This window comes from Triturus cristatus, chromosome 10 (assembly GCF_964204655.1).
Source record: "Triturus cristatus chromosome 10, aTriCri1.1, whole genome shotgun sequence".
Classification (NCBI taxonomy): Eukaryota; Metazoa; Chordata; class Amphibia; order Caudata; family Salamandridae; genus Triturus; species Triturus cristatus.
This window is the reverse complement of record NC_140593.1, coordinates 425,620,131-425,646,657: the sequence shown is the minus strand read 5'-3', so window position 1 is coordinate 425,646,657 and position 26,527 is coordinate 425,620,131. Positions and strand designations below refer to the sequence as shown.

The 26,527-nt window shown below is 42.9% G+C and overlaps 1 protein-coding gene across 1 annotated transcript in view; it reads left to right on the top strand.

Annotated features, from left to right (window-relative positions):
* The window catches only part of PTCHD3 (patched domain containing 3), a 38,729-nt gene extending 12,426 nt beyond the window's left edge, over positions 1 to 26,303 (top strand). Inside the window, exons 2-4 of the mRNA XM_085631761.1 lie at positions 9,462 to 9,583; positions 20,074 to 20,219; positions 21,870 to 26,303. Of these exons, the coding sequence (XP_085487887.1) occupies positions 9,462 to 9,583; positions 20,074 to 20,219; positions 21,870 to 23,587 (1,986 nt within the window). The 3' untranslated portion in view covers positions 23,588 to 26,303. The remainder of the gene's footprint in view (positions 1 to 9,461; positions 9,584 to 20,073; positions 20,220 to 21,869) is intronic.
* Positions 26,304 to 26,527: the final 224 nt, after the last annotated feature.

Sequence of the window (26,527 nt, the reverse complement as noted above, 5' to 3'; positions counted from 1 at the left end):
GCTGAGAGGCACCTGGGAAGGTACCACCACCATCACTAAAGCACCCTCCAGCCAATGAGGGTTGGGATCTTTCCCATCCTCACCTGTTTCCAACATTTTGAACTGGACCTGGACGCGCTTGGAGATCTTACCATCTGCACGCCCAGGGCTTTAAGTGGGCCGGGTCTCACCGGGTCTGAGCACCGGCAGTTTTTTTAAGGGGGCCTCGAAACGGGTCTCTATAGGGCTCTGTTTTGTGCCTGGCACAGGCGGTCCGTTTTTTTCCGTGACTGCAGTGACAGCAGGCACATCGATGTGTGCGCGGTGAGCGTTGTAGAGGAAGGGAAATCCTTTAAAGAGAGTCATTTTCTCTCTGGATTTCCCTTCTCTTTTTGAAAGTCAGGAGCAGCAACATTGTCGTGGTGTTATATTACCAGGGCTTTAAGTGGAAGTTTATTCAATATTCTATACAAGCCATAGTTGTTGCTTATTTATCTTATTCATCTAGCAACCTTTGACAAAGCCAATAGTCCTGACTTGTAGGTATGATGTGACTTGTTGTATCATATATCTGGACGCAATGACACGAACAGCAAAATACAAGTTGGGCGGCACACGGTGCTTAAGCGAAGATTTTTAGCTTACGTGTCTTTAAGCCACGCCTTTAATTACATTGACCACGCCCCTTCGAGCGACCCCCCAGTTTTTTCCTCTCACTTAAAGCCCTGTGCACGCCACCAGTACATTCTGGATCTTCTCTGCAGGGTGGCAAAAAGCAGTGCATTGTGCACACATACCCTTTAAAGTTCATTAAGTGCATTGCACTTGGGCCTTGCTGCTGGTTTTTCCATGACCACTCTTCATACTCAAAGTAGTACATCCTCCAGAACTGTGAGCCTTTTTACCTCAAAGTAACCAGAGAAATACAGTGCTCCAGAAATCCGTGTCCCACTTTATGCACCCCGCGGCCTGTGAGTCACCTGTATGTCTGGTGCATTTTCATGCCTGCCAACTCACACCATGCCAACTTGTGACACACGGTGAGGAGCCAATATCACACCGTGGCAGGGAAAACAAGCTGAAAATCACCGTAAACAGTGATGTTCCAGCTCGTTTTCCGAGGCTTTGAACTGCTGACGTCCATTAAGGGGTGTGACAACACCCCAGGACATCAGCACCAGCCTCAACAAGCTTTTAGTGGGGAGGGGAAGGGGGTTTGGGGCAGTGGGGGGGTTCAAAAGTGCCTCATAGGTACTTCTTGGCAAGAGGCTCCGCCCCCTTAAAGGCCCCACCCGCCTCCTCACACAGTGAGATTGTTCTTCAAGTTGGCAGGTATGCATTTTAGTGTTCTTACAACTATTCCCTTTGAGATTGGCGCCTGGGGAATGTGCCTGTGTGATCCTTGACACTATGTTCGAAGCGAAGGCTGCCCCCAGGATAAGGTGTTATGTAAAATAGTTCTGGAGCATGGTGGGTGTAAGAAGCTCTCCATGAGTTTTCAAGCTCTCCATTTCGCTCAACTTCCGACCGCCATTTTGAAAGGAAGTAGTCTAGTTTCTTAATATGTTAGCCGTGAGGTAAAAGGGCTGATACTCAGGTATTGAGCACCTGCACTTCCTAAACTTGAAAGGGGGAGTGCCAGCACTTCTCAGCACTGGTACAAAGCATTTAACCGGAGAGTGCTGCCACTCCTCACTAGCAAACAGGTACTCTGGACACTGAGTATCTGCACTTCTTTATTTTCATTTATAGCACAGTGAGCCAGATGTATCAACAGCTGGCGCAACGCAACAAGACAACATTATTCACTGCATCAAAGGGAGAGAGCAGGAATGCACCATAATTACTAACATATGGCGCATTCCTGTTCTCTCTCTCTATGTTGGCGCACTTGTGGCTTCCAAGCGCCAACGCAGGCAACCTTGCGCCATGGTGCAAGGGCCCCCACTTTAAAGGCAGGATTTTTTTGTGTGCAGGAACAAGCGTCCGAGGCATTTTTCTCTTTGTGTGTGTGTTACAGAATGAAGCACACCTAGAAAGAGGAAATAACGAGAAGAAATAAACATAACTTTCCTTGTTAAGTGTTTGTTGGAAATGCGTACCATTTTGGTGCATTTCTTGGTTTACTAGCTTTAGTAAATCTGGGAATGCACCAAACACTGTGGGTTGGTACATGGGAACACCCATACCCCATCCATGGAACTCCTTACCAATGCAGAGTAATGCAAGGCAGCGACTTGCGCTACAATGCGTTACTACAGATTCACTATGCCATGCAGAGCCATGTAAAGTGACTGTGCGTGGCATAGTAAATCTAACTTAAGGGCTTGTGTTGTCTTGCGTTGCCTTGAGTGATGCAACAGCGACGCAAGACCTTGATAAATCTGTGCCTGTGTGTCCCGGACCATAGGAGTATTTAAACAGGTGGTGCTCACATCCGCGCAGCTGGCGCACCCCTGGTGCACTTAAGAAGCACCAAAGAGAAGTCCGTCTTCACCTGTCTGCACCTGGATGGGCCCAGAGGCCAGCCACCCACCATGCCAGAACTATTACCTTTTCGTCCCAAAAGCATCAATGATGACTTTTAGACAAGTAAATCATCCTATATCTAGGCAAATTAAAAGTAAAGTTGTACAAAGTGGTTTTAAATACTCAAAAACGTTTGAATGAGTATTCTTTAAGTACTAATCCAGGGAGCAGACCTCGTGAGAAAAAGCTTGGCATAACATTTGAATGCCCAATCTTTAGTGAAACATGAATCTGAAAATTTTAACTTCTAAATAATGGAGATTTAGAAGTGCTCCCTTTGACCAAAACCTGGCGAATGGATTGCTCTGTGCAGGATTTGCTGGAAGTGATCCAGCGGTGATGCCAAATTATTATTCGTGATAGAGCAGAAGCCAAATGAGGCAGCGGAGTGGGACTTACTCTATCCTTAATTGATGTAGATCCCCTGAAACATATTGACATCCAGGCTGGAGCTTAGAAATGGCTCCAGAACCATTCTCCTGGCTCACCAGCTCCTCCAATGTATGCTGAAATTTCATAAGCAATTTTATGAGCTGACCTGTTACCTGTTTGTAAAACTTTCATGATTAGTCAAAATTGGAGATTCCAGCTATTGGACAGAAGAACATGAGGCTGGGCTTAAGAATATCAAATGTTTGGCCTTGATGACTTTGATCCGTGATTGGCAATTCCACACAAGATCTCGTAAACTCTGAGAAGTAGCACTTTCGGCGATCCTCGTCCCAGCAAGTGATGTTGGTTCGCTAGGTGGTCAGAGCAATACCCCAAGAAACTCCAAGGCTGGACGCTGAGTGATAGGCACTCTTGTGTGCTCTGTGAGCATGGGCCCTTGGATCGAGGGCCCTCAGGGCCCCTTGCGTCTTAGGCACCTAGAAATCTGCATCCATAATGGTTGTTGCCCCAGTTTGCACTTTGCCCACACACAAGTTTGTACTAAGAAACTGCGACCTATGTGAGCACCATTTATCCTATAAATTGTGACTCACACACCCAGCACTTTGTATCTTCCTAGTTATATATCTGCAGTTTCCCATTCGCCCTAATCAAAAGCATTTCCAACTATTCCCAAATAAGGATGTCCCTCGCACAAGATGACCCTATGCTTCCTATAATAACCATACTGTTGTACCTATACCTCTCTTGGTCACACTTCACACACTAATACACATCAATCTCCAGACAGTCTCCCTGCTAACCCTCCACAACCACCATAACAAGTTTTCTTCCAACGACTTGGCAACACAACACATACCCTTCCCACAATGCTACATTTGAAACTCCCAATCCATACACAAAAAAGTGATTTACACAAATGATTTGACTCCCATTTCCCTCCGCTTCCCTTTGTTGCTATCACCTGCCAATTGAATTCCCAGACAGATGCTGTTTTCCTAGTTGCTCTTTATGCCTATCTTGTGCAACCTCCCATTCCATGCCTATAAATTATTGAACATAAGTCTGTCCTAACACTCTCCCATCTTATTTCACCCACCTCGGACCATAGATAATATTGTCGAAGACATCAGCCCTATCCTCCATTCAGCTCTGCTCTTGCCCTCTATACCGTGCTTTGCAACTTCAGCCTTGACGCGAAAAGACCATTGGATTCCATTCTCTGCAATCAACTTCTGTCTGACCAATCCCTTTGTAACATACACATGCTGTCATTAGAGAGTAACGCTTTCTTGTCTCCACTTCATTCACATAATCAAGCCCTCTACCTCTGACTACTCTCCAATACTCGTTCCGATCTAAATACCCTTCTCAATTTCTCAACTCTAAGGGGAGATGTTGTGACCTAGGGGCTAGAGCTGCTGACCTTGGAAGAATGGGAAATACGATCAAATCCCAGTCTCAGCTCAACATCTTGTGATTCTGGGCTGGTCGCTTAATCTCCATGTGCAGAAAATAAAGGTAAAATGAGTAACATAGTCTGAGTCTGTTAGATGGCTCTATAATGCCTATAGGCCAGGTTTGTATTTAAAAAAAACTGCCAAAAAGAAACCAATTTACAGGAAGAAAGATCCCCTAAACAATTCCTGAATATTTGACCCACCACATACAGAAAGACCTGACTGACTTTCAGTAAGCCTTTCCTTTGACATGTTCAATTACACCCTCGTGGCAACACTTATCTCCTATTATATATGGCATGCATTGGGCACCTCTTTCCACTGTTCCCTATGTTGGACTTTACCAACCACCCAGGGCCTCAAGACATACATTTGCATTGATTTCCAGAGATATAAGTAATCTCTTTCCCCACAGCACCACAGTGCACATAAAGAAGTATGCATCACTGTAACCAAATCAAAAGACTAAATGGGACTCATCTCCTCTCTGAGCCTCATCCGAAGAAACCTTCTCACACAATAAAACGTTTCTTTACACCAACCCGTCACCACATCTGGACTACCCTCACTACTATCGAATATGCACCCTACATTTCCTCTACAATCTCCACGGCAACAGCCCGCTCAGTACTCCTCTCCCCCACTGCCCTCAACCTCTATAGACTCAGTTTCTTCCTGCAGACGTTTGACCCAACTTAAAATTGTTGGCTTCAACCTCCGCTGAAGATCCAATACCAGTTGCTCCCCATCTGATCCCTTAAAACAGAGCGGGTAAAACTTAGATTTAGCCTGTGGCTGTCCTATTTTTGCTAATATATAGAACCTCTAGCCAATGACTCATATCCAAATAACTACAGTAAGTCAACTTCCCTTTTATTCTAAAGCCCTTGAGAGCCTTGTGTTCAATTGGCTCACACACTACCTTTTCCTTTTTTTCAACACATGTAACCCTCTATGAACAGGCTTTCATTGACAGTATTCTGTGGTAAAGGCCATCACACAACATTTACGGCTCTGCCCGTCACTTTTAATTCACTCTGATATTACTTGACAACTCCGTAATATTCGACATAGGGGGTAATCTGGCTGTTCTCACAACCCATTGCTCCTTGTGGAGGCTGGACAAGGATATTAACAGTAGTTGCTCCTGGAGGGAGTGCAGTGGAGCGGTGGGGCGGGGCTGGGCCGGGGAGGGGCAGGGTGAGGGTAGTAAATTCCGGATTAAGGCAGAACGGAGTTCAGCAACTAAATAAATAAATGAAACGAATTACATTGCGCGCTGCAGCGCCGGTTTGACGTTGCAGTGTGTGCAACGTAATTCGTTTTATTTATTTATTTAGTTACTGAACTCCGTTCGGCCTTCATCTGGAGTTCACTACCACCCACCCTGCCCCTGCCCCTCCTCCACCCCGCCCCACCACCCCGCCGCACTCCCTCCAGGAGCCGCTACTGGATAATTTAAATTATTCTCTGCCTACCTCTCAAACAACTGGTTCTCTGAATATTGTTCATGTCACCTTTCCCATGACAGTCAGTGTGCCTAAATACTCAGTACTATGATCTCTTCTCTTTTCCCTAAACAAAACCTTTTTTTGGACAAATAATTTCCTGTTCTTGTTTCTTATATCTCATGTGTGTTGAAGACACTCAGATATTTTTCCCTTTTCCCACCTTCACTTCTCTCCCCACCACAAGAATGTCAAATGGACACACTGTCAAAAGATAGTGGATGGCTCCGCATTCCTTGAAGTTGGCCTAAATTAATTTACAGTTGTTGAAAAAAAGTGGTGTATACACTTTAACACAGACTCCTATCTTATGAACATATGTTAGGCATTTGCCTTTACTTCTGCTCATTCCTTATTTAATTTTTCAAGCCTGCTGCCTCCAAGTAGATTATCATTTATGTAGATTATCAATTACATAATATAAGTGATAATCTACTTGCAATGGAGCAGGATTCGAAACAACAGTAGCAATACGTGTCAAAATCTAATGTGATTTATCATTCACACGTCAACCCTTAAATATATTTTATATTTGTTATCAAATTACATTTTTTTATTTCTGGAAAGTGAACAAATATTTCCTCAGTTTTATTTCTTTCATTTGGTTTCGTTGCAATTTTTTTATTTTATTTTATAAATCTATTTAGTTGCAAAACAGTTAGAACTGAAGTATATTATTTAGCAGCAATGGCAGTAGACAGGTAAACAATATGGGGTGGTTGACATATTTATCCTTTTTAGCACGAAGGATGTTATGCTGTCATCTTCTGCACTATCTGTACAGTTAAGAGGATGTGAACATCACATCCTCTCACTAAAGGGAAAAATCCTTCTGTTGCTTGCCAGAAAAGGGACTTCCTTTTGTAGCCGTTCCGCTCCTTTTACTTTCACTGTGTTTGGTGCTCAGGTGAACAGTTCTGCCTTTGAGCACTGATCACAACAATATTGTTATTATCGGATAGGGGATAGTCTTCCCTTTCCAATGATACCTCCACCTAGAGCAGGGTTCTCCGAGGAGTAGCTCAGGAGCTACTGGTAGCTCACCAGCCACCTGTAAGTAGCTCTTCTATGTGCAGCCCAGCATACCAAATTAGAAGCTTTGGCTCTGTTAAATTAATATCTGCATTCCAAAATCGAAAAGTGTTTATTCGAGATAACAATGTGTGCATTTTTAGAACTTATAAGCTGAAATTTGGAGAAAAATGCTTGAATTTACAAAACATATTTAAAACTGGGATTTGGATGACATGAAATCAATAAAAAATCATCAGGTCTTGGGCAGACCTATAACTAATTTTGTGAACTTGGTGCCAGGAGCATTGTTACTATGGCTGTTATGTATTACCCTTGTAGTGGCATGCAACAATCACAAAGTATTTTTTACATTACTGCTGGCAACCGCCCCTGATGTACTGACGTGAACACTACTGGTAATCGTGCATTTCGTGGCCACTAATGTAATGCTGGCTGATGTTGTCACTATTACAACTCTCATAATACTAGTAGCCTAGGATGTTTTTTATTGGACATAAGTAGCTATAATTCCAATTCCAGAAAAAGTTGGAGACCCTAGTGGATACCATCTCGGGGATCGTTGTAGGACAGCAGGCCACCCAGGTAGTGCCCCGGGACCACACCAGGCATTTGCACCCATTCCTTGCCCCTTTGATCACTTGGTATTTTAGACGGGACCAGAGATGAAATATTTGAGGTCATAAGCAGTGCACAGCTTTGGTAGCTATAAACTTACCTCTGATAACTATAGCTGGCAAATGTCTGGGATTTGTTTTAGGTCAAAATGTTATGTTGGCACTGACATATTCACCTAACTGTAACATCTCTTTCACTTTTTTTGCATGAATTTCTAAGATTTTTTTAAAACAGTTTCAGATCTATCTATCTATCACACATAACTATAACATTGCATTAACCTTTGTTGTTTTCAGTGAATTTTTAGTTTTTTTTAACAATATTTTATTACCATACTTGAAAGCCAAGGCAGTGTGCAGTGGAGACTGGGTGTACAGCATGGTCTGCTGTCAGACCCTGCAGCCAACCCCTCACAATCAAGCAATCTTATTCCCCACACGGCTTTAGGGTGTGTTGCACTTAGTAGGCACCAAAACTCCTATGATCAAGGGCTCCAATTACCACAACATAGCTGCCAATGAATATTTACTGTCTTTTTATTCATCACACCAATGTTTTCTCTACTGAGCCCAGTGCTGTAGCTAGCCGTACTGCCACCCGCGGCGGCCCCTAAGTTTGCTGGGGGCGATGGGAGGGTGTGGCGGCTGATGGACGACTTGTTCTCGGGGCCGGGGGGCAGTGGTAATCAACAGACATGACTCCAGCCACCCCCGAAAACACTGCCCCCCCTAGCTATGACACTAACTGAGCCATCAGTATATGGCCCAAAATGGACTAACTGTATAATGTGGTAATAGCTTCTGATCTGCTTCCCACCCTTCCTTCTCTAGGCAATAAGGACCTCAAACAGGGTTACAGACGGGGAGTGGATTAAAGCAGAGCATATTAGATTACTCTTCAAGTATCCTGCTTAGCCTATACTTAGGCAACTATTAAGTTAAAAGCAAATTCTTAAAGACGGAAGCCAAAAATCATAGCTATTATAAACACTAAGGCAATAAGTACTCTTAAGAGGCAGCACTTTTCCCCTGCTAACCACAGGGTATCTCTTTATCCATTTCTTACCACACACATCCTTATTCCTCAAATATAAGAGTCCATTTTCCAGATTGAGGAAAGACGTTTAAGAATATTCTTGCAGATTTCAGACTTTAGAAACATATAGGGCTATTGTTTAAGATGCGTGTAAATTAAAATAAAATACATTTTAAATGTCCCAGGATTCATCATAACTGCAAGAAAATTACTGTAAAAATGATGGATTTAAAGAAGGTACTTGAGATTTAGTGCTAAAGGTAAGCAGTATTCTGTCATGGATGGGCCTCATGGGTAGGAAGAATGTTCTTTAGAAGATATGCCTCAAGTAGGAAAGGCTTTCTGACATACCGACCCACTAGTCCTAGGGCAAATGGACCAACCCATCATCATATGGCTCTTGACCTCTAAATGATCTTGTGGATTTGGTTTAGTGGCTTAGAAGCCCATCTGCTTGCGGCTGGTCTTCCACTCAGCTTAACTGTAAAGTATCTCCATGGCCTTTCCTTCTGTCTTTTTCTCTCATTGTCCCTCTGTATCAGCACCACTCTCGCTGCCACTTTCTTTATCTCCTTTACTCCTTCTATCTGTTTGCTACTTTGTAAATGAAGATACAGCCATCTACCTTCTCACTCCTTAACATGACTCTTGTCTAAAGAGAATCTCCATGCTTTACACCATAAAATATATTCACCAGATGAAAACATGGCCAGACCTATTGATGTTGTCAATGACATCTATAACTGTTGTAATATAAAGGTGCCCAGAAAAAAGGATCCTTGCCGTCACTAAAAAACAACGAAAAGAACAAGGAAAAAACAGCAGTTTAAAAAAGTCTTGGCATTTTTGTTTTATTGTACCTGGAAGAAGTGAGTTCCAATCCAAATCTGTCTTCTCCTCATTACAGGTGACCTATTTTACATCAATATCCCGACAAGTAGAATTCGAAGGAAATACGAAGACTGTGATCCCCTTATTTTCCATCACATATTTTCTAACCATATCATTTTCCATTGTATCATGTCTAAGGTAAGCTTTCTCTTCTGTGAACGAAAGAGTTTGTCATACGCATGGGGCGGAGTTTTGTGAGAGGATGTAAGTTGATCTGTTAGATCTGCTCAATGGCAAAAAACATATATTTTATGTCAGAGCAGAAAAATGCATGTTTGTAGATAAACTGTAAATAGATCATAAGCTGGCTGCCAAGTAAAAATGTTTTCATCAAAATATTTCTTCAAGCCCAAAAATATGACGTTATGTAATGTTGCACTGCTAATGGTGAGAGGTTTTATGCATCACGCCATTCAAATACTTTTGGCATGGTTAGTCGATCGGAAATAAAATATATATATATTCATATCATTTAATCTCCCCGAGCCTAACACAAACAAGCATTGGCATAGCCAATAGGCCTCGCCTTTTGGACCTTTTCCGATTTTACCTATGCGGCAACTTATCCTGGGACAAACACAAAACAACGTAAATTATGTAATAAAAGAATATATAAATGCAACCATCTAAGTTCCTTCATGCCACCTCTATGAAGTACAATCCATCGGATTCCCAGTTCCATCCTCGCCATTAATATCAGCAATCCAAAATGCACGACTAGTCCTGGGTACGTAAATAAACCAATAAAGATAAGCTTTGCCCGAAGCTCTATTTGACCAAAATAGTAAAATAATGGTGTGGTTGAGAAAAAAAACCAATAATGAACTGCAACATTTGTGGCGCATAAAGCATGAGCAAGAGCATGGCGGCTGTCAATTCCCATCTCCAAGATGGAGGGCAAGGGAAGCCCTTTTTGCGAATGAAAGAGCCACTTCTGTCATTTTGAGTGTGGCTTAGTTTGTCCACAATGAACATGGGACGATGTGTGCAAGTGAAACAGACCCACAAGGACCAGCTGGAACGGAAGTTGTGGCAATGCCCGATATTCCAACTGTCCCTCTATGGGTTTGAAGGCTTTTTCAAAATGGAAGAAACTAAAATTCCTTCTTCTGTTTATTAATGATTTGTAAAATAAATGTTTGTGCCAAATACGTAATGCATTATCCCTTTGTAAATAACAATGGTCGCTGTAGTTGATGACATTCAGGGACCATGATGAGTTGCTTATGCAAATAAATTAATACACAGGGGCTTTACCGAAGTTTGAAGAAGCTGTAATAATTCTCTTTATGTTGAGTGAAATGCTCGAGAGTTTCCTGAACTTCCAGGTCTTTCCAGTGGTCGAAGTGGGCGGGAACGGCAGGGCATGGCGTGCCCCTACTTCTTTAATTCTATAGCTTCCGTTCCCCAACTTTTTTATTTTGAACTTGCGTCTCGAGAGGTAAGAAATATCCAAGGCCTGCAGAGAAGGCTCGGCATTAGTGGCTGTTCGGGGACGGGCGGGGAGCAGGGAAGGAAAAGGTCTCCGTCTCTTGCTTCCTGCCCAGACGAGACAATGAAGGTGTCGCTTCTGCTCTGCCGCTGGCAGCTGCCCCCCCCACCCACCCTCTTTCTTACTCCTATTCCCTCTCTGTCTGTCTAACTCCTCCTCACTCACCGAAAACCATGACTCAAGAAATGGTTCTCACCCTCTCTTTCTTCCTGTCGTTCATTTGTTCGCCTGTGAAATGGATGCAAAAAAGAAAACTTTTGCTGGAGATGCCGTTTTAAAATTTTTCTATTCCAAAGTGCAGCCTTGGAAATAAAATGTTCATAATATGAAAAAATCAATAAAAAAAACAAGACGGAGTGTTCTTAAAGTGGCCAGATTGTTTTTATTCAAACCCCAAAAACATTAGCGTCACTTTACCGAGTTTGCCAGTGAAGAGCTGTTTTCCCCTGGTGGGGAAGTGCGCCAAGGCCATACTGCAATACCTGGTTGATCGGTGGATTGGAAAACAAAATGTATATGGCGGCTTTGTGTTCACGAATGTGGTCTTTTTAAACCATACTGCTTACGTTTTGTAAGCATATAAGCAGTGGACATTGAAATGGGTACTTTCTGGGCCCTGTAGTTTACAGGCAGAAGCACTCACTGATTTCTGAATAGTGAGTGTAAAAGCGTTAAGTTCACCATGTTGTTTCTGCTTACATTTCCCATGCTTTATTTAATCTTTCATTCCCTATGAGTGTTTGCTTTTTCCAGGATGTTGTTACTTTTTCTTTTAAACAGCATATTGCTCTTGCCGAGTGCGTAATTTGAATTGAGTTGCATCCAGTTGTTTGTAGCAGGTCAAATTGGATTGTAGTTGAAGGCAGTGTGGATTTCTCTCAGTGGAGCAGTATGGTGTTCAGTGAGGGAGCGGATGTAGCAATGGGGGCAGAGCTGCCGAATTTAGAACTAAGGAACCAGGTTCAGCCTTCATGACCAGTCCACCAGACCACTCTCCTGAGGGAGCACATTCCCATGCTAGACTTTAGAAGGCCCTGCAAAACCGGAAAAGCCCTGGTGTCTTCGCACCAGTAGGTGGACCCTAGCAGTGGCAAGTGTGGGTTCACCTTGAAGGCTTGCCCACCATAATCCATACTGAAGTTCACCTCCAGTCTTGTGGAAAGGCCTACGAAGTAGCAGACCCTAGAGCAACAGTGACTGCCACTGAGGTCACAGGACCCCTGAGAAGAGCTGGCTCCAGGGCGGTGCGACCAGTGTGACTGCAACGGGTGCTGACTTTGAGTGGGGGCATTGTAAATTATGGTTTTAAAAGCACTGGCTGCCTCCTTCCTGGCCTACAACAATTTTCGGCAATAATAAAAATGTCATGATAACTCCGGTGAATAAACATCTTCCTAGAGATCGGAGTTTTGTCTAGTGGAAGTTTTGACTCATGGAAAGATAGCGCAGAGGGTTAATGTACCTGCTGCAAAGAAAATGTACCATGCACATCACAAAGTGCACATATTGTAAATAGGTCAGTGGGTTACTGCTTTTGTTAGTAAGATACTTTTGTTACTTGCAGTTTATAAGTTAAAATCCTAACAAAGAACAGTGAGCTATTAACTTTGATCTAAGAGCTGCAAGCAAACTGCAAGATAAACTAGAGCTTTATGGTTTTTTCCCTAATCCTTTGATTATCCTAATGTTGCAAAAAGTGTTCATTTGGCTAGAAATCAATAATGATTATTAAAGAGAACCCCCAATCATGGTATTAAGTTTTAAATTCTGAGTTTGTGTTTCTCCAGATAAATCATTATTGAACTAAACTGCCTACTAATATGGTTGTCATGTGACTCCTACACCTTGTAGTCCTTTGTCTTATGTAACATTTCCTATACAGTGATTTACACACGTAAAATTGATTGTCTCTGTGTATATTGCTGATGATAGAAATTCCATGGCTCGGAAACAAATGGCTTGTGCTTCCATTTTTAAGCATATTTGGGACATTCTGTGATTAGAAACATATCCCTCTTTGTGAATTTATTTTAATGTCAATAACTCATATTAATTGTTAAATAATCATGTGTATCCATTGGTTGATTACATAACATAATAAGCTGTAACTGGTCAGTGACATGCCAAACAAATACTAAAGATTGGGATGTTTTGCCAATCCTGGCCACACCTCTAACTCCGCCCACTGACCGCATCCTCGGGTTATTCCAGCCCTCTGATATTCCGCCCACAGTTCCCCTACTTTTTTTCCCCCACTTCGACCACTGGGTCTTTCACCCTAATGTCTTTAATTTCGATTGTTTTGACTGATATGAAAATAACTGTGTAATGTTAAACATATGACTCAGCAATACAAATACTGGCACTTAGAAGATGTAAGCAAAGAACTTAGAAAACGGTTCTTTTCAAAAGGTCATTTAAATGGAAATTCCTTGCTGCTATGACCTTTCAATATTTCTTCACGTATTCCACCAACTTGTTGTATGGTTTAAAGTGCTCACTTTAATATTTGGAATTGAGAAAAAAGGAGATTATAAAATTAGCAAAAGATTAGTTGGTACCATTTTGCAGAAAATGCAGGGTTTTCAGAACATCACTCCACTCCATCAGTATTTTAGGACACGATTTATATTTAAAGTTATTTTCAATTTCCTATTACTATCTACACTGTGCCACAGTGCTGTGAAACAACCTAGAGACACAGTATTAGAATACACAAAAGGATCAAATAATTAAATACACACCATAACAGAGTATCCAGAGAGCCAAGAGTAACGAATGAACACACGACATATGATGTTATGAAGCAAATTAAGCTGTTTTAGGACATAAGCCTGCCAACAATACCATCTGCATGCAAAACATAAACGTGACCTGCGGGTAGACCAGGACATTGGCATGAAGTTTAAACCATAGCACTAGTAGTAATAAGTTGACTCTCGCTGCATCTGGCATGCATAGGTGGATAATTAAAATGCTTGCTAGTAGTGTACACATTCAAAAGCAGTAGTATGCATAAGGCATGACGGCTGGCCTGGAAGATGCAATTGTGCGATCCCTAGGTTTAATAAAATAGAATGCTGCTGACAATGCACTAATACCCAATCTGGGAGAGAAACATATTAGCATCTCGGAATTGTTTGCGGTTTCAAATCAGTTCTTGTTATTCTAAAACCCCGCTTCTTTCATAACAGATGTTTTAGAGAACTGATTATTTTACTCTTGTTTGTGGGTGCCACGGACATGTACCTCTTAGTACTATCAATTTCCGGCATAGACTGTGGAATATATTGTGCACACTCAGCTGTTCCAAGCACCACAACACATTTTTTTTCTTTTTGGTGGCCCCGCCCAGCCTCTACACATGTGACTGCTTGGTCATCGGCGGGCGAGGCCGCGTCTGAACACATAAACAGACGGCATTCAAGCACCGGGTGGATCCGGCGCGTTTAAGTTGCCCTAAATGATGCATCAACCAGTAGCGGCTCGTGGAGGGAGATCGGTGGGGCAGTGAGGCGGGGCGGGGGAGGGGCGGGGAAATGTAAACACCGGAATATGGATGAACGGAGGTAAGTACACATTTAAATTAATAAAACGAATTTCGTTGTGCGCGCTGCATCGCAAAATGCGATGCAGCGCTCGCAAAGGAATTCGTTTTATTAATTTAAATGTGTACTTACCTCCGTTCATCCATATTCCGGTGTTTAAATTTCCCCACCCTGCCCCGCCCCCAACCCCGCCTCACTGCCCCACCGAACTCCCTCCACGAGCCGCTACTGGTACCTTGGCACAAGAAGCAGTCAGGCCTAACTTAGAAGCCATGTGTAGAGTGTTTATGCAGCACAGAAACAGTAATAAAGAAAAAAAACACAACACAAGAAAAATCCCACAATTTAAATAAATTATTGGACACCAAAATGAAAAAAAATCCAATTAGGAAAGCAGGGTTTATGAATGTTTTAGGTTTTAGGAAAAATGAGTGCCTATGTGGATTGGGCCCAGTCAGTGCTTCCCCTTGGACTTAGAAGACATTTTTAGAGAAATGTTCTGAGAAGGTAAAGTTCAGTGGGGCAAGACTTTTGGATGTGTCCGAGGAGAGAATGTTGTTGGATAGCCTTTGCTGAAGCTGTGGTGAAGATTTATACGCTCAGACTTAGTCTCTTTTTTGGAAGGGAAAATCTCTAGCTGGGCAAGGCATAGAGCTGTAGCTGAAGACAGTTCCAAGGGGCTGGATACCCCTCTGGCTAAAGACTGTGGAGCAGGGTTTGCTTCAGAGGAAAAGAAAGTAGTGGGAGGAACCGCAAAGTCAATCCGGACATCGATGCACCTCAGATAAATAGATGAGCAGATCTATCTCAGTCTCCTCCTGATTCTCAGAGCAGGAGGTGGCCATAGAAGTCTTCAGGTTTTGACTTTTCCCATCTGGGCACCTTTAGGACCACAACTAAGGGCCCAGGACTGGTGGGAGACCACTTGGGGGGTCAAGACTCACTCAGGCTGGGTCCAGGTGCAGGTTAGAGATGGTGTCAACCTTTTGTGTCCCTGTGGCTCTGAATAGGATGCCAGCAAACTAGCCCTTGGAGGCACTTTGGTAGTCCTGGGTTCAGGTGAAGATACAGGGCTCAATAGCAGGGCTGGCCTCTGAGGGTTCAAGGGAGGCTCCAGCCAGCAGAGCAGTAATTCCAGGTACTTTCAGAGTACACAGCAGGTAACAACAGCAGGCAATCCTCTGAGGCTCCTTCCACAGGTCCAGGAGTAAACTGAAGGGTTGGTCTGAGGTCCTATTTTCATACCCTGGTGCCCTCCTTCTGGAAGGTGGGACAAGTTTCTAGACAGTGGCTTAGAAGGGTATGGAATTTCCTGACTTCCTTTGCCTGGCTCCAAGCTGGCTACAGTGACAGTGTGGAGGTGATAGGTCCTATGTGTGAAGGCAGAGCACTCCCTATCCAGTTACAAGTGGGGCTATGCCCCCCCATCTTTCCATGAAAAGGCCCACTCAGGCACACCTAATCCCTCTATTGTGTGACAGTCTGAGAGGATTTCATATCAGTTACACCTATTCAAATGGCCAAAGGAAGGCTACAGGCACAAAAGGGGTAAGGGCAGAAAAATACCAACTTTCTAAAAGTGCCATTTTCAAAATTGTAATAAAGAAACAGACTACACCATTAATATGGTTTTGTGTTACAATTACCAAAACACCAAACATGATATAGCTACCTGCTCCGAATTGAAACCTGCGCTTATTAGATGTAATATGGAATCTCCAGTTTAAGGGAGGGTTAAGCATCATAATAGTAAAACAACGGATTTAGGAGTTTTTCATTAACAGGACATGTAAAACTTAAACCTTCATGTCCAACCTTTTATTTACAATGACCCCTGCCCTGTGGGCTTCATAGAGCCTACCTTAGGGGTGCTTTGATGTCATAAAAGGGAATTTTAAGGTTTGGCAAGGGGGTTTTCTTGCCAAGTCGACATGGCACTTTGAAACTTCATTCAGGCTGCAGTGGCAGGCCTGGGACATGTTTTAAGGTGCAACTTAAGTGGGTGGCATTATAAGTAAGGCACACCTATGGGTAGCATTTAATTTATAGGCCTGGGTATATTATATACCACTGTATAAGGGACTTATAAGTAAATTAAATATGTCAATTGTGTATAAGCCAGTATAACCATGTTTGAGGGCAGTGAGCATAAGCACTTTAGCTCTTGTTAGGTGGTAAAGTGCACAGAGTCCTAAGGCCAACAAAAGTAAGTACAGCAAAATGGAGGAGGTGAGGCAACACGTTTGGAGGAAGACCACCCAAAAGCTGACAGGTCTAACACTAGACAAGAGAACTCACAGGTTTAATTTGTTCCCTGTCAGTTTTGGTCCATCACCCCCTGCATAGTTTCTCAGGACTCAGCACTGTCACACCCGTTTAAAAAGTGTACATGATCCCCTCGGTGAGCATGCTCAGCATCTACATCCGGGAGTACTTCCTTTGTAATGACAATGGTCAGATCTACATCAGCATTTCAAATAAGTAAGAGGAATATAGGTTCAAATGGGCCAGGGTTACTCATAGTACGGCCCGCGGGCCGCCAGCGGCCCGGCAAGCCTACCTCGGCGGCCCGCGGACCTTGCAGACATCCTGCATGTGTTTTAAAAAAAAAATTAAATAATGTTAGCTAACACTGTCAGAGTGTCCGGTGCAGCAGCCCGGACTCTGAGACTCTGCTCTGTGGGGGCCGGGGGATTCCAGTGATTGTCAAAGGGGCCTAAGAGGTGAAATACAACAAAACTTTAACATGTAAATGGTCTTTTAACGACCTGTGAAGTACTCGGGTGGGGCTGTGTGTGAGCGCTGGGAAGCTGCCTCAGTGTGGCTGTGTGTGTGCGCGCTGGGAAGCTGTCTCAGCCCTGGCTGAGGGCTGACACACACACAGGGTGAGATGACAGAGGATGAGGGAGCGAGAGGGAGATAGAGGGAGAGGGAGGGAGGCAGAGGAAGGGAGGCAGAGAGGGAGCGAGCGAGGGAGACGGAGGCAGAGGGAGAGAGACAGAGGGAGAGGGAGAGAGACAGAGGGAGAGAGACAGGGAGAGATAGAGGGAGGGAGACGGAGGGAGGGAGAGGGAGATGGAGGGAGACAGAGGGAGGGAGGGAAACAGAGGGAGGGAGGGAGACGGAGGGAGACAGAGGGAGGGAGACAGAGGGAGGGAGAGGGAGACAGAGGGAGAGGGAGAGAGGGAGAGGGAGGGAGAGAGACAGGGAGAGATAGAGGGAGGGAGACAGAGAGAGAGAGACGAAGGGAGATGGAGGGAGGGGGAGGGAGGGAGACAGAGGGAGGGAGGGAGACAGAGGGAGGGAGGGAGACAGAGGGAGGGAGAGAGACAGAGGGAGAGGGAGGGAGGGAGACAGAGGGAGAGGGAGGGAGGGAGACAGAGGGAGAGGGATGGAGGGAGACAGAGGGAGAGGGATGGAGGGAGACAGAGGGAGGGAGACAGAGGGAGGGAGACAGAGGGAGGGAGACAGAGGGAGGGAGACAGAGGGAGGGAGACATAGGGAGGGAGGGAGACATAGGGAGGGAGACATAGGGAGGGAGACAGAGGAAGGGAGGGAGAGGGAGGGAGAGGGAGGGAGGGAGGGAGGGAGGGAGGGAGAGGGAGACGGAGGGAGACAGGGAGGGAGGGAGACGGAGGGAGACAGGGAGACGGACGGAGGGAGACTTGAGGGAGAGGGAGGGAGACGGAGGGAGGAGGCCGACAGAGGGAGGCCGACAGAGGGAGGGCGACAGAGGGAGGCCGACAGAGGGAGGGCGACAGAGGGAGGGCGACAGAGGGAGGGCGACAGAGGGAGGGCGACAGAGGGAGGGCGACAGAGGGAGGGTGACAGAGGGAGGGCGACAGAGGGAGGGCGACAGAGGGAGGGCATCAGAGGGAGGGCGACAGAGGGAGGGCGACAGAGGGAGACAGAGGGGGAGGAGGGAGACAGAGGGGGAGGAGGGAGACAGAGGGGAAGGATGGAGACAGAGGGGGGAGGGAGGACAACGGAGGGAGGGCGATGGAGGGAGGGCGATGGAGGGAGGGAGACAGGGAGAGAGACAGGGGGAGAGAGACAGGGGGAGAGAGACAGGGGGAGAGAGACAGGGAGGGAGAGAGACAGGGAGGGAGAGAGACAGGGAGAGGGAAAGGGGGAGGGAGTGGGAGAGAGGGAGGGAGGGGGAGGGAGGGGGAGAGGGAAAGAGAGAGAGATCTGTGTATGCTGGGTCTAGTGGCTCAGTGGACGAAGGCGTCTGCTGCAGGGACCTGTGCTCAACCTCATGGTCAATTTTTTTTTTTGCTTTAGCCCCGCCCCTCCCCCTCTGACCCCGCCCCCACCGGTACGGCCCTCGGCCACAAACCACACTGTAAATTTGGCCCACGAGAGAAAGTTTGTGAGTACCCATGAAATGGGCCAATGTTCAAAGTGTTATGCATCAGGTCTGACTCTGCCCCAGTGCATTAAAGTCTGAGGTATGGCTGCTGGGACCTTGAGCTCCAACCACTCAGCTTGATTTCTAACCTCACTTGACAGCACCATCCTGACCATGTTCCCTCAAATCAACAATATCATGAAAAATATATTGTACCACCCATGTGTTCTTCATAGAATCCAGCCTTTGATTCTCCTGCTGCAAAGTAATACGCTTGTTCTTCCAATGCTCCTCTGAACACTGACTGCTGTAAAACAATGTATCCGAGAATCCTCTCCAAGATGTTTGCCAAGCTCAAGATGGTTTCAAGTCTTACAGGTCACTTCATTCTGTACCTGAAACCCATGAATAGCTTTTCCCTTGATTTGGTCCATTAAGCTCCTCATCCAAAAAGGGTCAAATATAAAACTCTCTGCCATGTGTACAAGCTTAGAACGGATGTATGTCGTTACAACGCACACTTTTACAACGCATGCACTTACAATGCATTTTTTACAACGCAACATCCACTACAACGCATTCCATTACATAGCATGACACTACAACGCATGTTTAAAAACTACCTTTACAACGCATTCCATTACATCGCATACTACCTTTACAACGCATACCATTACAACGCATAGTAAAGGGGTAAAAATTACTATTCTAACTCGAGGGGGTGCAACAGTAGGGTAAGTGTTGGATTGCGTTGTAATGGTATGCGTTGTAAAGGTAGTATGCGATGTAATGGAATGCGTTGTAAAGGTAGTTTTTAAACATGCGTTGTAGTGTCATGCTATGTAATAGAATGCGTTGTCGTGGATGTTGCGTTGTAAGTGTAGTGCGTTGTAACAGTTGCGTTGTAAAGGTTGTTCACCGCTTAGAACACAAGGTGCTCATTGCAAAGCTTTCTGTGCAAAGTGTTTGATTCAGCTTGCCTGTTTAGTGCTTATGTTAGGTACTTACCTCCTACATCATAATAATTGGGTAGCAGACTTTGCAAAAATTGGCAAGAACCTACTTATTATATGTACTCTTTTTATATTTGTTCAGGATTCCCAGCAAACATATTAGTGAAGCTTATTTCTGCTTTTTAGCACAGCCATTATCAAGTTAACATGAACAAGAATATGTATTAGCATTTTGAATAATAGTCAATATGTTAATGTAATACAGATATTTATATACTTTACAGGTTGGACTGCGTGAGGAACAAAATTTGGGTCGCATCATTTGGAGTGATCTCAGCTGGATTAGCTGTACTGGCTAGTTTTGGACTGCTACTGATGTGTGGAGTTCCATTTGTCATAACCGTAGCAAACTCCCCATTTCTAATTCTAGGTAAGTGAATGTTTCTTATAGTCATATAGTAAGAACTGAAGTTTTGCCAAGTACTTTGTTTGTGGGTTACACAGCATAGAAGCAATGTGAATATACTTTGTATCATAGAGCCAGGAATGTGGACAGAAGGGTAACTTATGCCTTTCATGAGTTATATAGATATGTGAATTACACCTGTTTGGGTTGCCAAAATGTCATACCCAAATTCACATACCTTTTGATGGTCTGAAAAAACAGGCATGAGTGTATGTTAGTTTACTGGTGAATTTTCTCACATTGTCTACACCACTAACAACTGCATCTTTGAAGTTTATCTTACATAAGCCAAAAATGTAGCAAGTGATATTCCAAATGCTTGTGAAAAACAAAGTAAGTTACACCTGAGTGAATGATTACTACTTTGACACATGATTTTTCCAATCACTCCTGGGGACTTCCCGTGTAAAACTTAAATAACACACACGAATAACTACCACCTGCAGATGGCCCGAAGATCTCCAAATGATAGCAAGGGAAAACTAAAAAAGGTTTATTAAACTTTGAAAATGTTAGCAAAAATATGGTTTTGTTTAATGTTATAGTGTAATATATATAATGTCCATGCAAGAGAGGATCTTCTTTCATGTACTACTTGCAACATTTGGATACATTGGACCTGATTCCCAAAGGTACACTTACACGTTTTGTGCAAGTTTACTCTTTTTCGGTATTCACAAAGCTGCAATTTAATAGTAGTAAGTTTACAACTGTGGAGACTCTTTAGTCGGGGCGAAGAACTGCTTACCTAAAAGACAGGCCTATCGTATATGTTTATGTGCAGAGTTCTCCTTCCCAACCGAGGAGTCTCTTCAGTTGTAAAGTTACTATTAAATTACAGTTTTGTGAATACTGAAAAGAGTAAATTTGCACAATCGTCTAAGTTTATCTTTATGGATCCGTTCCATTGTGCACACCTAAATGTGGCTTTACCCATATGAGTGTTAGAGGAATAGGTAGCTAAGTGCAATGGAAACTATGTAAACATTTGCAAAGTGGAAGCTTTCGGGATTGTCTTAAAAAGTGTGAGAATGCCATGACTCACTTATCTGTGCACTTAACTTACACCAAATGGATCAGGGAAAATGTGCACAGAAAGTATAGGAACGTGCATGAACTTATACATGTGTATAGGATGTGTGAGCAATCGGAGCCGTAGTTACTTGAAATGTTTCTAATAAGGGATATAATATACAGTAAGAATTTCTGATATTTCCCTATAATTTGCATGTGTAACATATACTTTCTGTACAGTCCATATATGTAGAGTTAAAATAGGTGTGTGTGTGTGTCAGGTACACACATAGCATATGGCTTGCCACATACATTATGACATAAATATTTGCACATATTTAACAGTGGAATATAAGTGAATACCCAAACATCTGTGAGCTGAGTCCTTGCCTAGGCATACTGATTGCTCAGGCGTAGTTCACATATGTGCATATTGAAATCAGGGCAAATGTGAATCAGCCCAGTGTGTTTATTTCTTTTAAAAATATAACAGATACGCATGACTGTACTTAGAAAAAAACTTTTGTGTTTTGCATACCCATAGCCTTAAAATGTATGATGATACATAAATATTGTATATATTCTTTCTACTTTCTTTAGGAGTTGGTGTTGATGACATGTTCATTATGATTGCTTGTTGGCAACAGACTAAAGTTAAAGACTCTGTTGCAGACCGGATGGCTCACACTTATGCAGATGCCGCTGTGTCCATCACAATCACAACCCTTACAACAGCCTTGGCATTCTACATTGGAATAATGACCTCTTTTCAGTCGGTTAAATCATTTTGTATCTATACTGGCACTGCCATTTTGTTCTGCTACTTGTTCAACATCACATGTTTTGGGGCTGTTTTGGCACTAAATGGAAAGCGAGAAAAATCCAACAGGCATTGGATGAGCTGCAAAAAAGTGGAAGAAATACCTCAAGTTGGCCGTTCCTCTATATACAGCGCATGCTGCGTAGGGGGCTCCTATGACGCAACAACTGGTACAGAACAAGAACACCCTATTCCCAGATTCTTTAAAGATTTTTATGGACCCTTTCTTACCAATGTATGGACTAAGGTATTTGTGGTGATCTTCTATTTTGGATACTTGGCCTGTGGCATCTATGGGTGCCTGCAAACACAAGAAGGTATAGATCTTCGAAATCTAGCAAGTGATGATTCCTATGTCAGACCTTTTTATGATGATGAAGATTTGTATTTTTCCAGTTACGGCCCAAGAGTTATGGTTTCTATAACCGAAGATATATCCTACTGGAACCTATCTGTTCGTGAAGAAATTGGGAAATGCATGGACTCATTTGAAAATAGCTCTTACATTGACCAAAGTCTTTCTGAATCATGGCTACGTACATATGAGCGTTTATCTGTTCCCTTGAAAATAGATTTAGACAACAAAAATACATTTATTGGCAATTTATCAAAATTATATGCTATAAACCCAAACTTTATGCAAGACGTTGACATAAAAAATGGGAACATTACAGCTTCACGTTTCTTCATTCAGACGGTAAATGTGACAACTGCAGTTGATGAAAAAACAATGTTAAACCAACTTAGGGATCTGGCAAAGGGCTGCAGTGTCCCAGTAAAGGTGTATCACCCTGCATTTATATATTTTGATCAGTATGTTGTAATAGTGGATAACACTATTCAAAATGTTCTAGTCGCTACAGCAGTTATGCTAGTGATCTCATTATTACTCATACCGAATCCCCTTTGTTCATTGTGGGTGACATTTGCAATTGCCTCCATTATCGTGGGTGTTACAGGTTTCATGGCTTTTTGGAATGTTAATCTTGATTCCATATCCATGATCAATCTGGTAATCTGTATAGGATTTTCGGTAGACTTTTCGGCACATATCTCATATGCATATGTCTCTAGTAAGGGATCCACACCCAATCAAAGGGCGGTAGATGCTTTGCATATTCTTGGATACCCTATAGTCCAGGGAGCTGTTTCGACTATTTTGGGAGTTGTTGCACTGTCTGCTGCAGGAAGCTACATCTTCAGAACCTTTTTTAAGATCATGTTCCTTGTTATTGCGTTTGGTCTTCTGCATGGCATCATTTTTATTCCTGTCTTTTTAACTTTCTTTGGAATATGCAACAAATGTAACAAAACATGCAACAGGGGAGCAAAAGTCAAGGAATCTAAAAAAACACCTGATATGACTGACAACTATAAAGACAAATCTCACAATAACTATGAAGTTGACAGTTACAATAAAAAACATGATGTGGTTATTTACAATAAACACGCGGAACACATGCAGCCTGTAAATTTTCCAGATCCAGATTGCCCGTGATCAGACAGTGAAATGTGAAACATTAATATTTTTTAAACTATCTGAAAGTTGTTAAATGCACTGTCTGTAAACTGGAATTACCATGGCATCAGATTTTGTCATTCAGGCACAATATACATTACTCTTTTGTCCTTTGATACATTTTATCAGATGCTATTTATGATGTCATCATAGAGATTTTACAACTACTTGTATATTGTTTTAATTATCTTGGCACAGAACTTTTCTGACTGTGTGCGTACAAAGTTTTAGGAACACGAGCATTTTTATATTTTCATTTAGACACACAGTGTTTAATAGAAATTGTTTTATTCGGTCAAAAGATCACCCATGTTGAGTGGAAATAATCTGAACTAAATTTCATAGGTTGACAAAGAAAACTTAAGACATTGTGCTTGTCATCCATGGGCTTTCCTATCTCTCATTTCTGCATGCACAAAGCCCCAAGAACACAGACAAATATTGCCAAAGAAAGAGTTGGTGCAAAAGAAGAGCCCAGCCCATCTATCATAAGTCTTTGCCGTCCCTGGGAATATTACTCAATTTGTTTAGCCCTGGACTAAGTGCGACCACACCAAGATAACTATGGCATTCTGTTGCTGCAGACAATCCCAGTACCAATTCCCTAAAGGGGAACTTCAATAAACAAGGGTCAAGCACACATGATAACCTCTCTGTAAAAAAGTAAAAGAAAGAGAGAACAAAAATTATTTATAGATGATATTCAGAAAAACTGAAATGCTAAAAAATGATTGGCTCCTCTTGGACACATGCTGGAAAACATCTCAGAAATAGACTGATCCAATGGCTTTGAAGGTTAATTTATGTGGTTGTAGGAAGTCAGCCTTGTAAACCAAGTAGAAATATTTCGCTGAAAGGATAGGACAGGTTGAAAGTCATTCCTCTGAAGTGGGAAACATACTTAGGAATCTAACGTGGGAGGAAGAGTCAGGCATCAGACAGCAACAGTCCTAAGTATGCAATTCACTAAACAACTTGTTCCAGAAAGAAATCTAAGATCTTTGTGATGAGAAAGTGCCCACACCGGTGCAGCTCCTGAGGTTCCGTTGGGTCAGGGATAGTTGACTATCAACCTTGAGAATCAAATAAAGGCCTCTTCCTTGCCACAGATAACTTCTCAAGTAAAGCCATTGTGCATTGATATGCACCTTGATTCTTTGCTGGAAGTGGCTCTCACAGCTTTTATATCAGACAGTGGCCCAGCAGCAGAGAACCAAGCTACATTAACCCCACACTTAAAAAGACCTTTGCTGGTGTGAATGATCTGCTCAACTACTGGCCCGTTTCAAACGCACCTTTACCTTTTGTGACTAAATGCTAGACTGTAAAGAAACATAACCACAACAGCATTCGATAGAAAGCTATTAAAGCTTAGAATGGTTATTATTTGAGGTTTCTACTCACTAAAGGAATGCAGACTTTTAAAAATGAAAATTGAAATCAAACTTTTGCGTTATCCGATGGTGAGCACCCAGCAGCAGTGATTCCATTGGACCATGTGACTACGTTACCCATTGAGGATGATAGTGTAGTGATAAGCCAACTCATAACCTCCAAGGAGGTCACAGAGTCAATGTTGATTTGACTTCAATGTACATTTTTGCAGATGATTATAACCTCATGGCATCAGTGGACTTAGGACGTGATTTATATTTTGACAGCTGGAATACTCCATCACAAGTATGACGGTATTACTGTCCTACATACCATAAGTGCCTTATATCTTACAGTACTTGCAGTATGGCAGATGGGATATCTGTGATATTTGTGATGTAGTATCCTATCCGCCAAACTCTAAATCAGGGCCTTAGGCTTTCCAAGATGACCATCATGTAGGGTCGGAGATATATTCTGAGAGGTTTCAATAGCGTCCAGAGCACCCTGGGATCAGAGCTGTCGCGCCTATTGTATACCACCTGTTTGTTTTCATTGGCCAAATGATCATGTACCAGTGAATTATATCAACCTTATACCAATGACAGACATTCTGCTAATGCAATAAGACGACTCAAAGGGCGGTCAAAATATAACTTTGTGTCTAATGTAAGTATGTGTACAAAATACACAGACTGTCTGTTTGAATAGTAGAGCATTAGAAATGTTGTTGCTTACTTTTCAGATCAACGTTTATATTAGAAGAGGGAAAGATAGTACTGCTTGTGAAATATGACCATATGACCCCAGCAGTGATGCAACAGAGCTGGGTGATGATTCAACAAGGAAGTTTAGCATTTAACACACCCCATAATCTTGGAAGTGATTAATATTTGGTGGTGAAAAATGAAGTAAATACCAATCGAGACTGAGTTTTTTGCCTTGCCAGCTTAGCATAGCTAATACCAGAAACAACCTGAAAGCAGCAATTTGATGTCAGGAAATTATGTTCCAGGAATACAGGCTTTGTAATATTCTCCACACTGAAATGCACCTGGTTACAACACTGTCAATGTTTGAAAAGAGACTAAAACTGTATTTACTGCGAGCATACGTTTTGACAAACTGTTATGCAAACAATGTTGGGGCCTGTGGCTGGATAATTGTGTTATTTATTGCGTTATTGGTTTATTGTCTTTTTGTTTTAGTTAAATAACATGGATAGTAAATCATGTAGAAAGCTTCAGTGGGTACGTAAAGTTCCTATGCTTGGAATGTGCCTGTGTTGCACTTCAAAATAAATAAACTAAAACTAAAGAAACTGTTTCTGATTGATTGCTGCTGCTCCTGAAAGCTTGTGGTGCAGTTTCATTCTGTCTGGCCGTCACTGGCCTGGGAGTTGTGGTATGCCGTGGTGATGAAGTGTGTCAGGGCTCTCCATAGGCTAATACAGCCAGGAGGCACTCACAGCTTCTGGCAGCACACAGATGACCTGTGGAAGGCTCTTGTCCCTCTGTAACTTTCAAACTTTAATCTGAGTTCAGA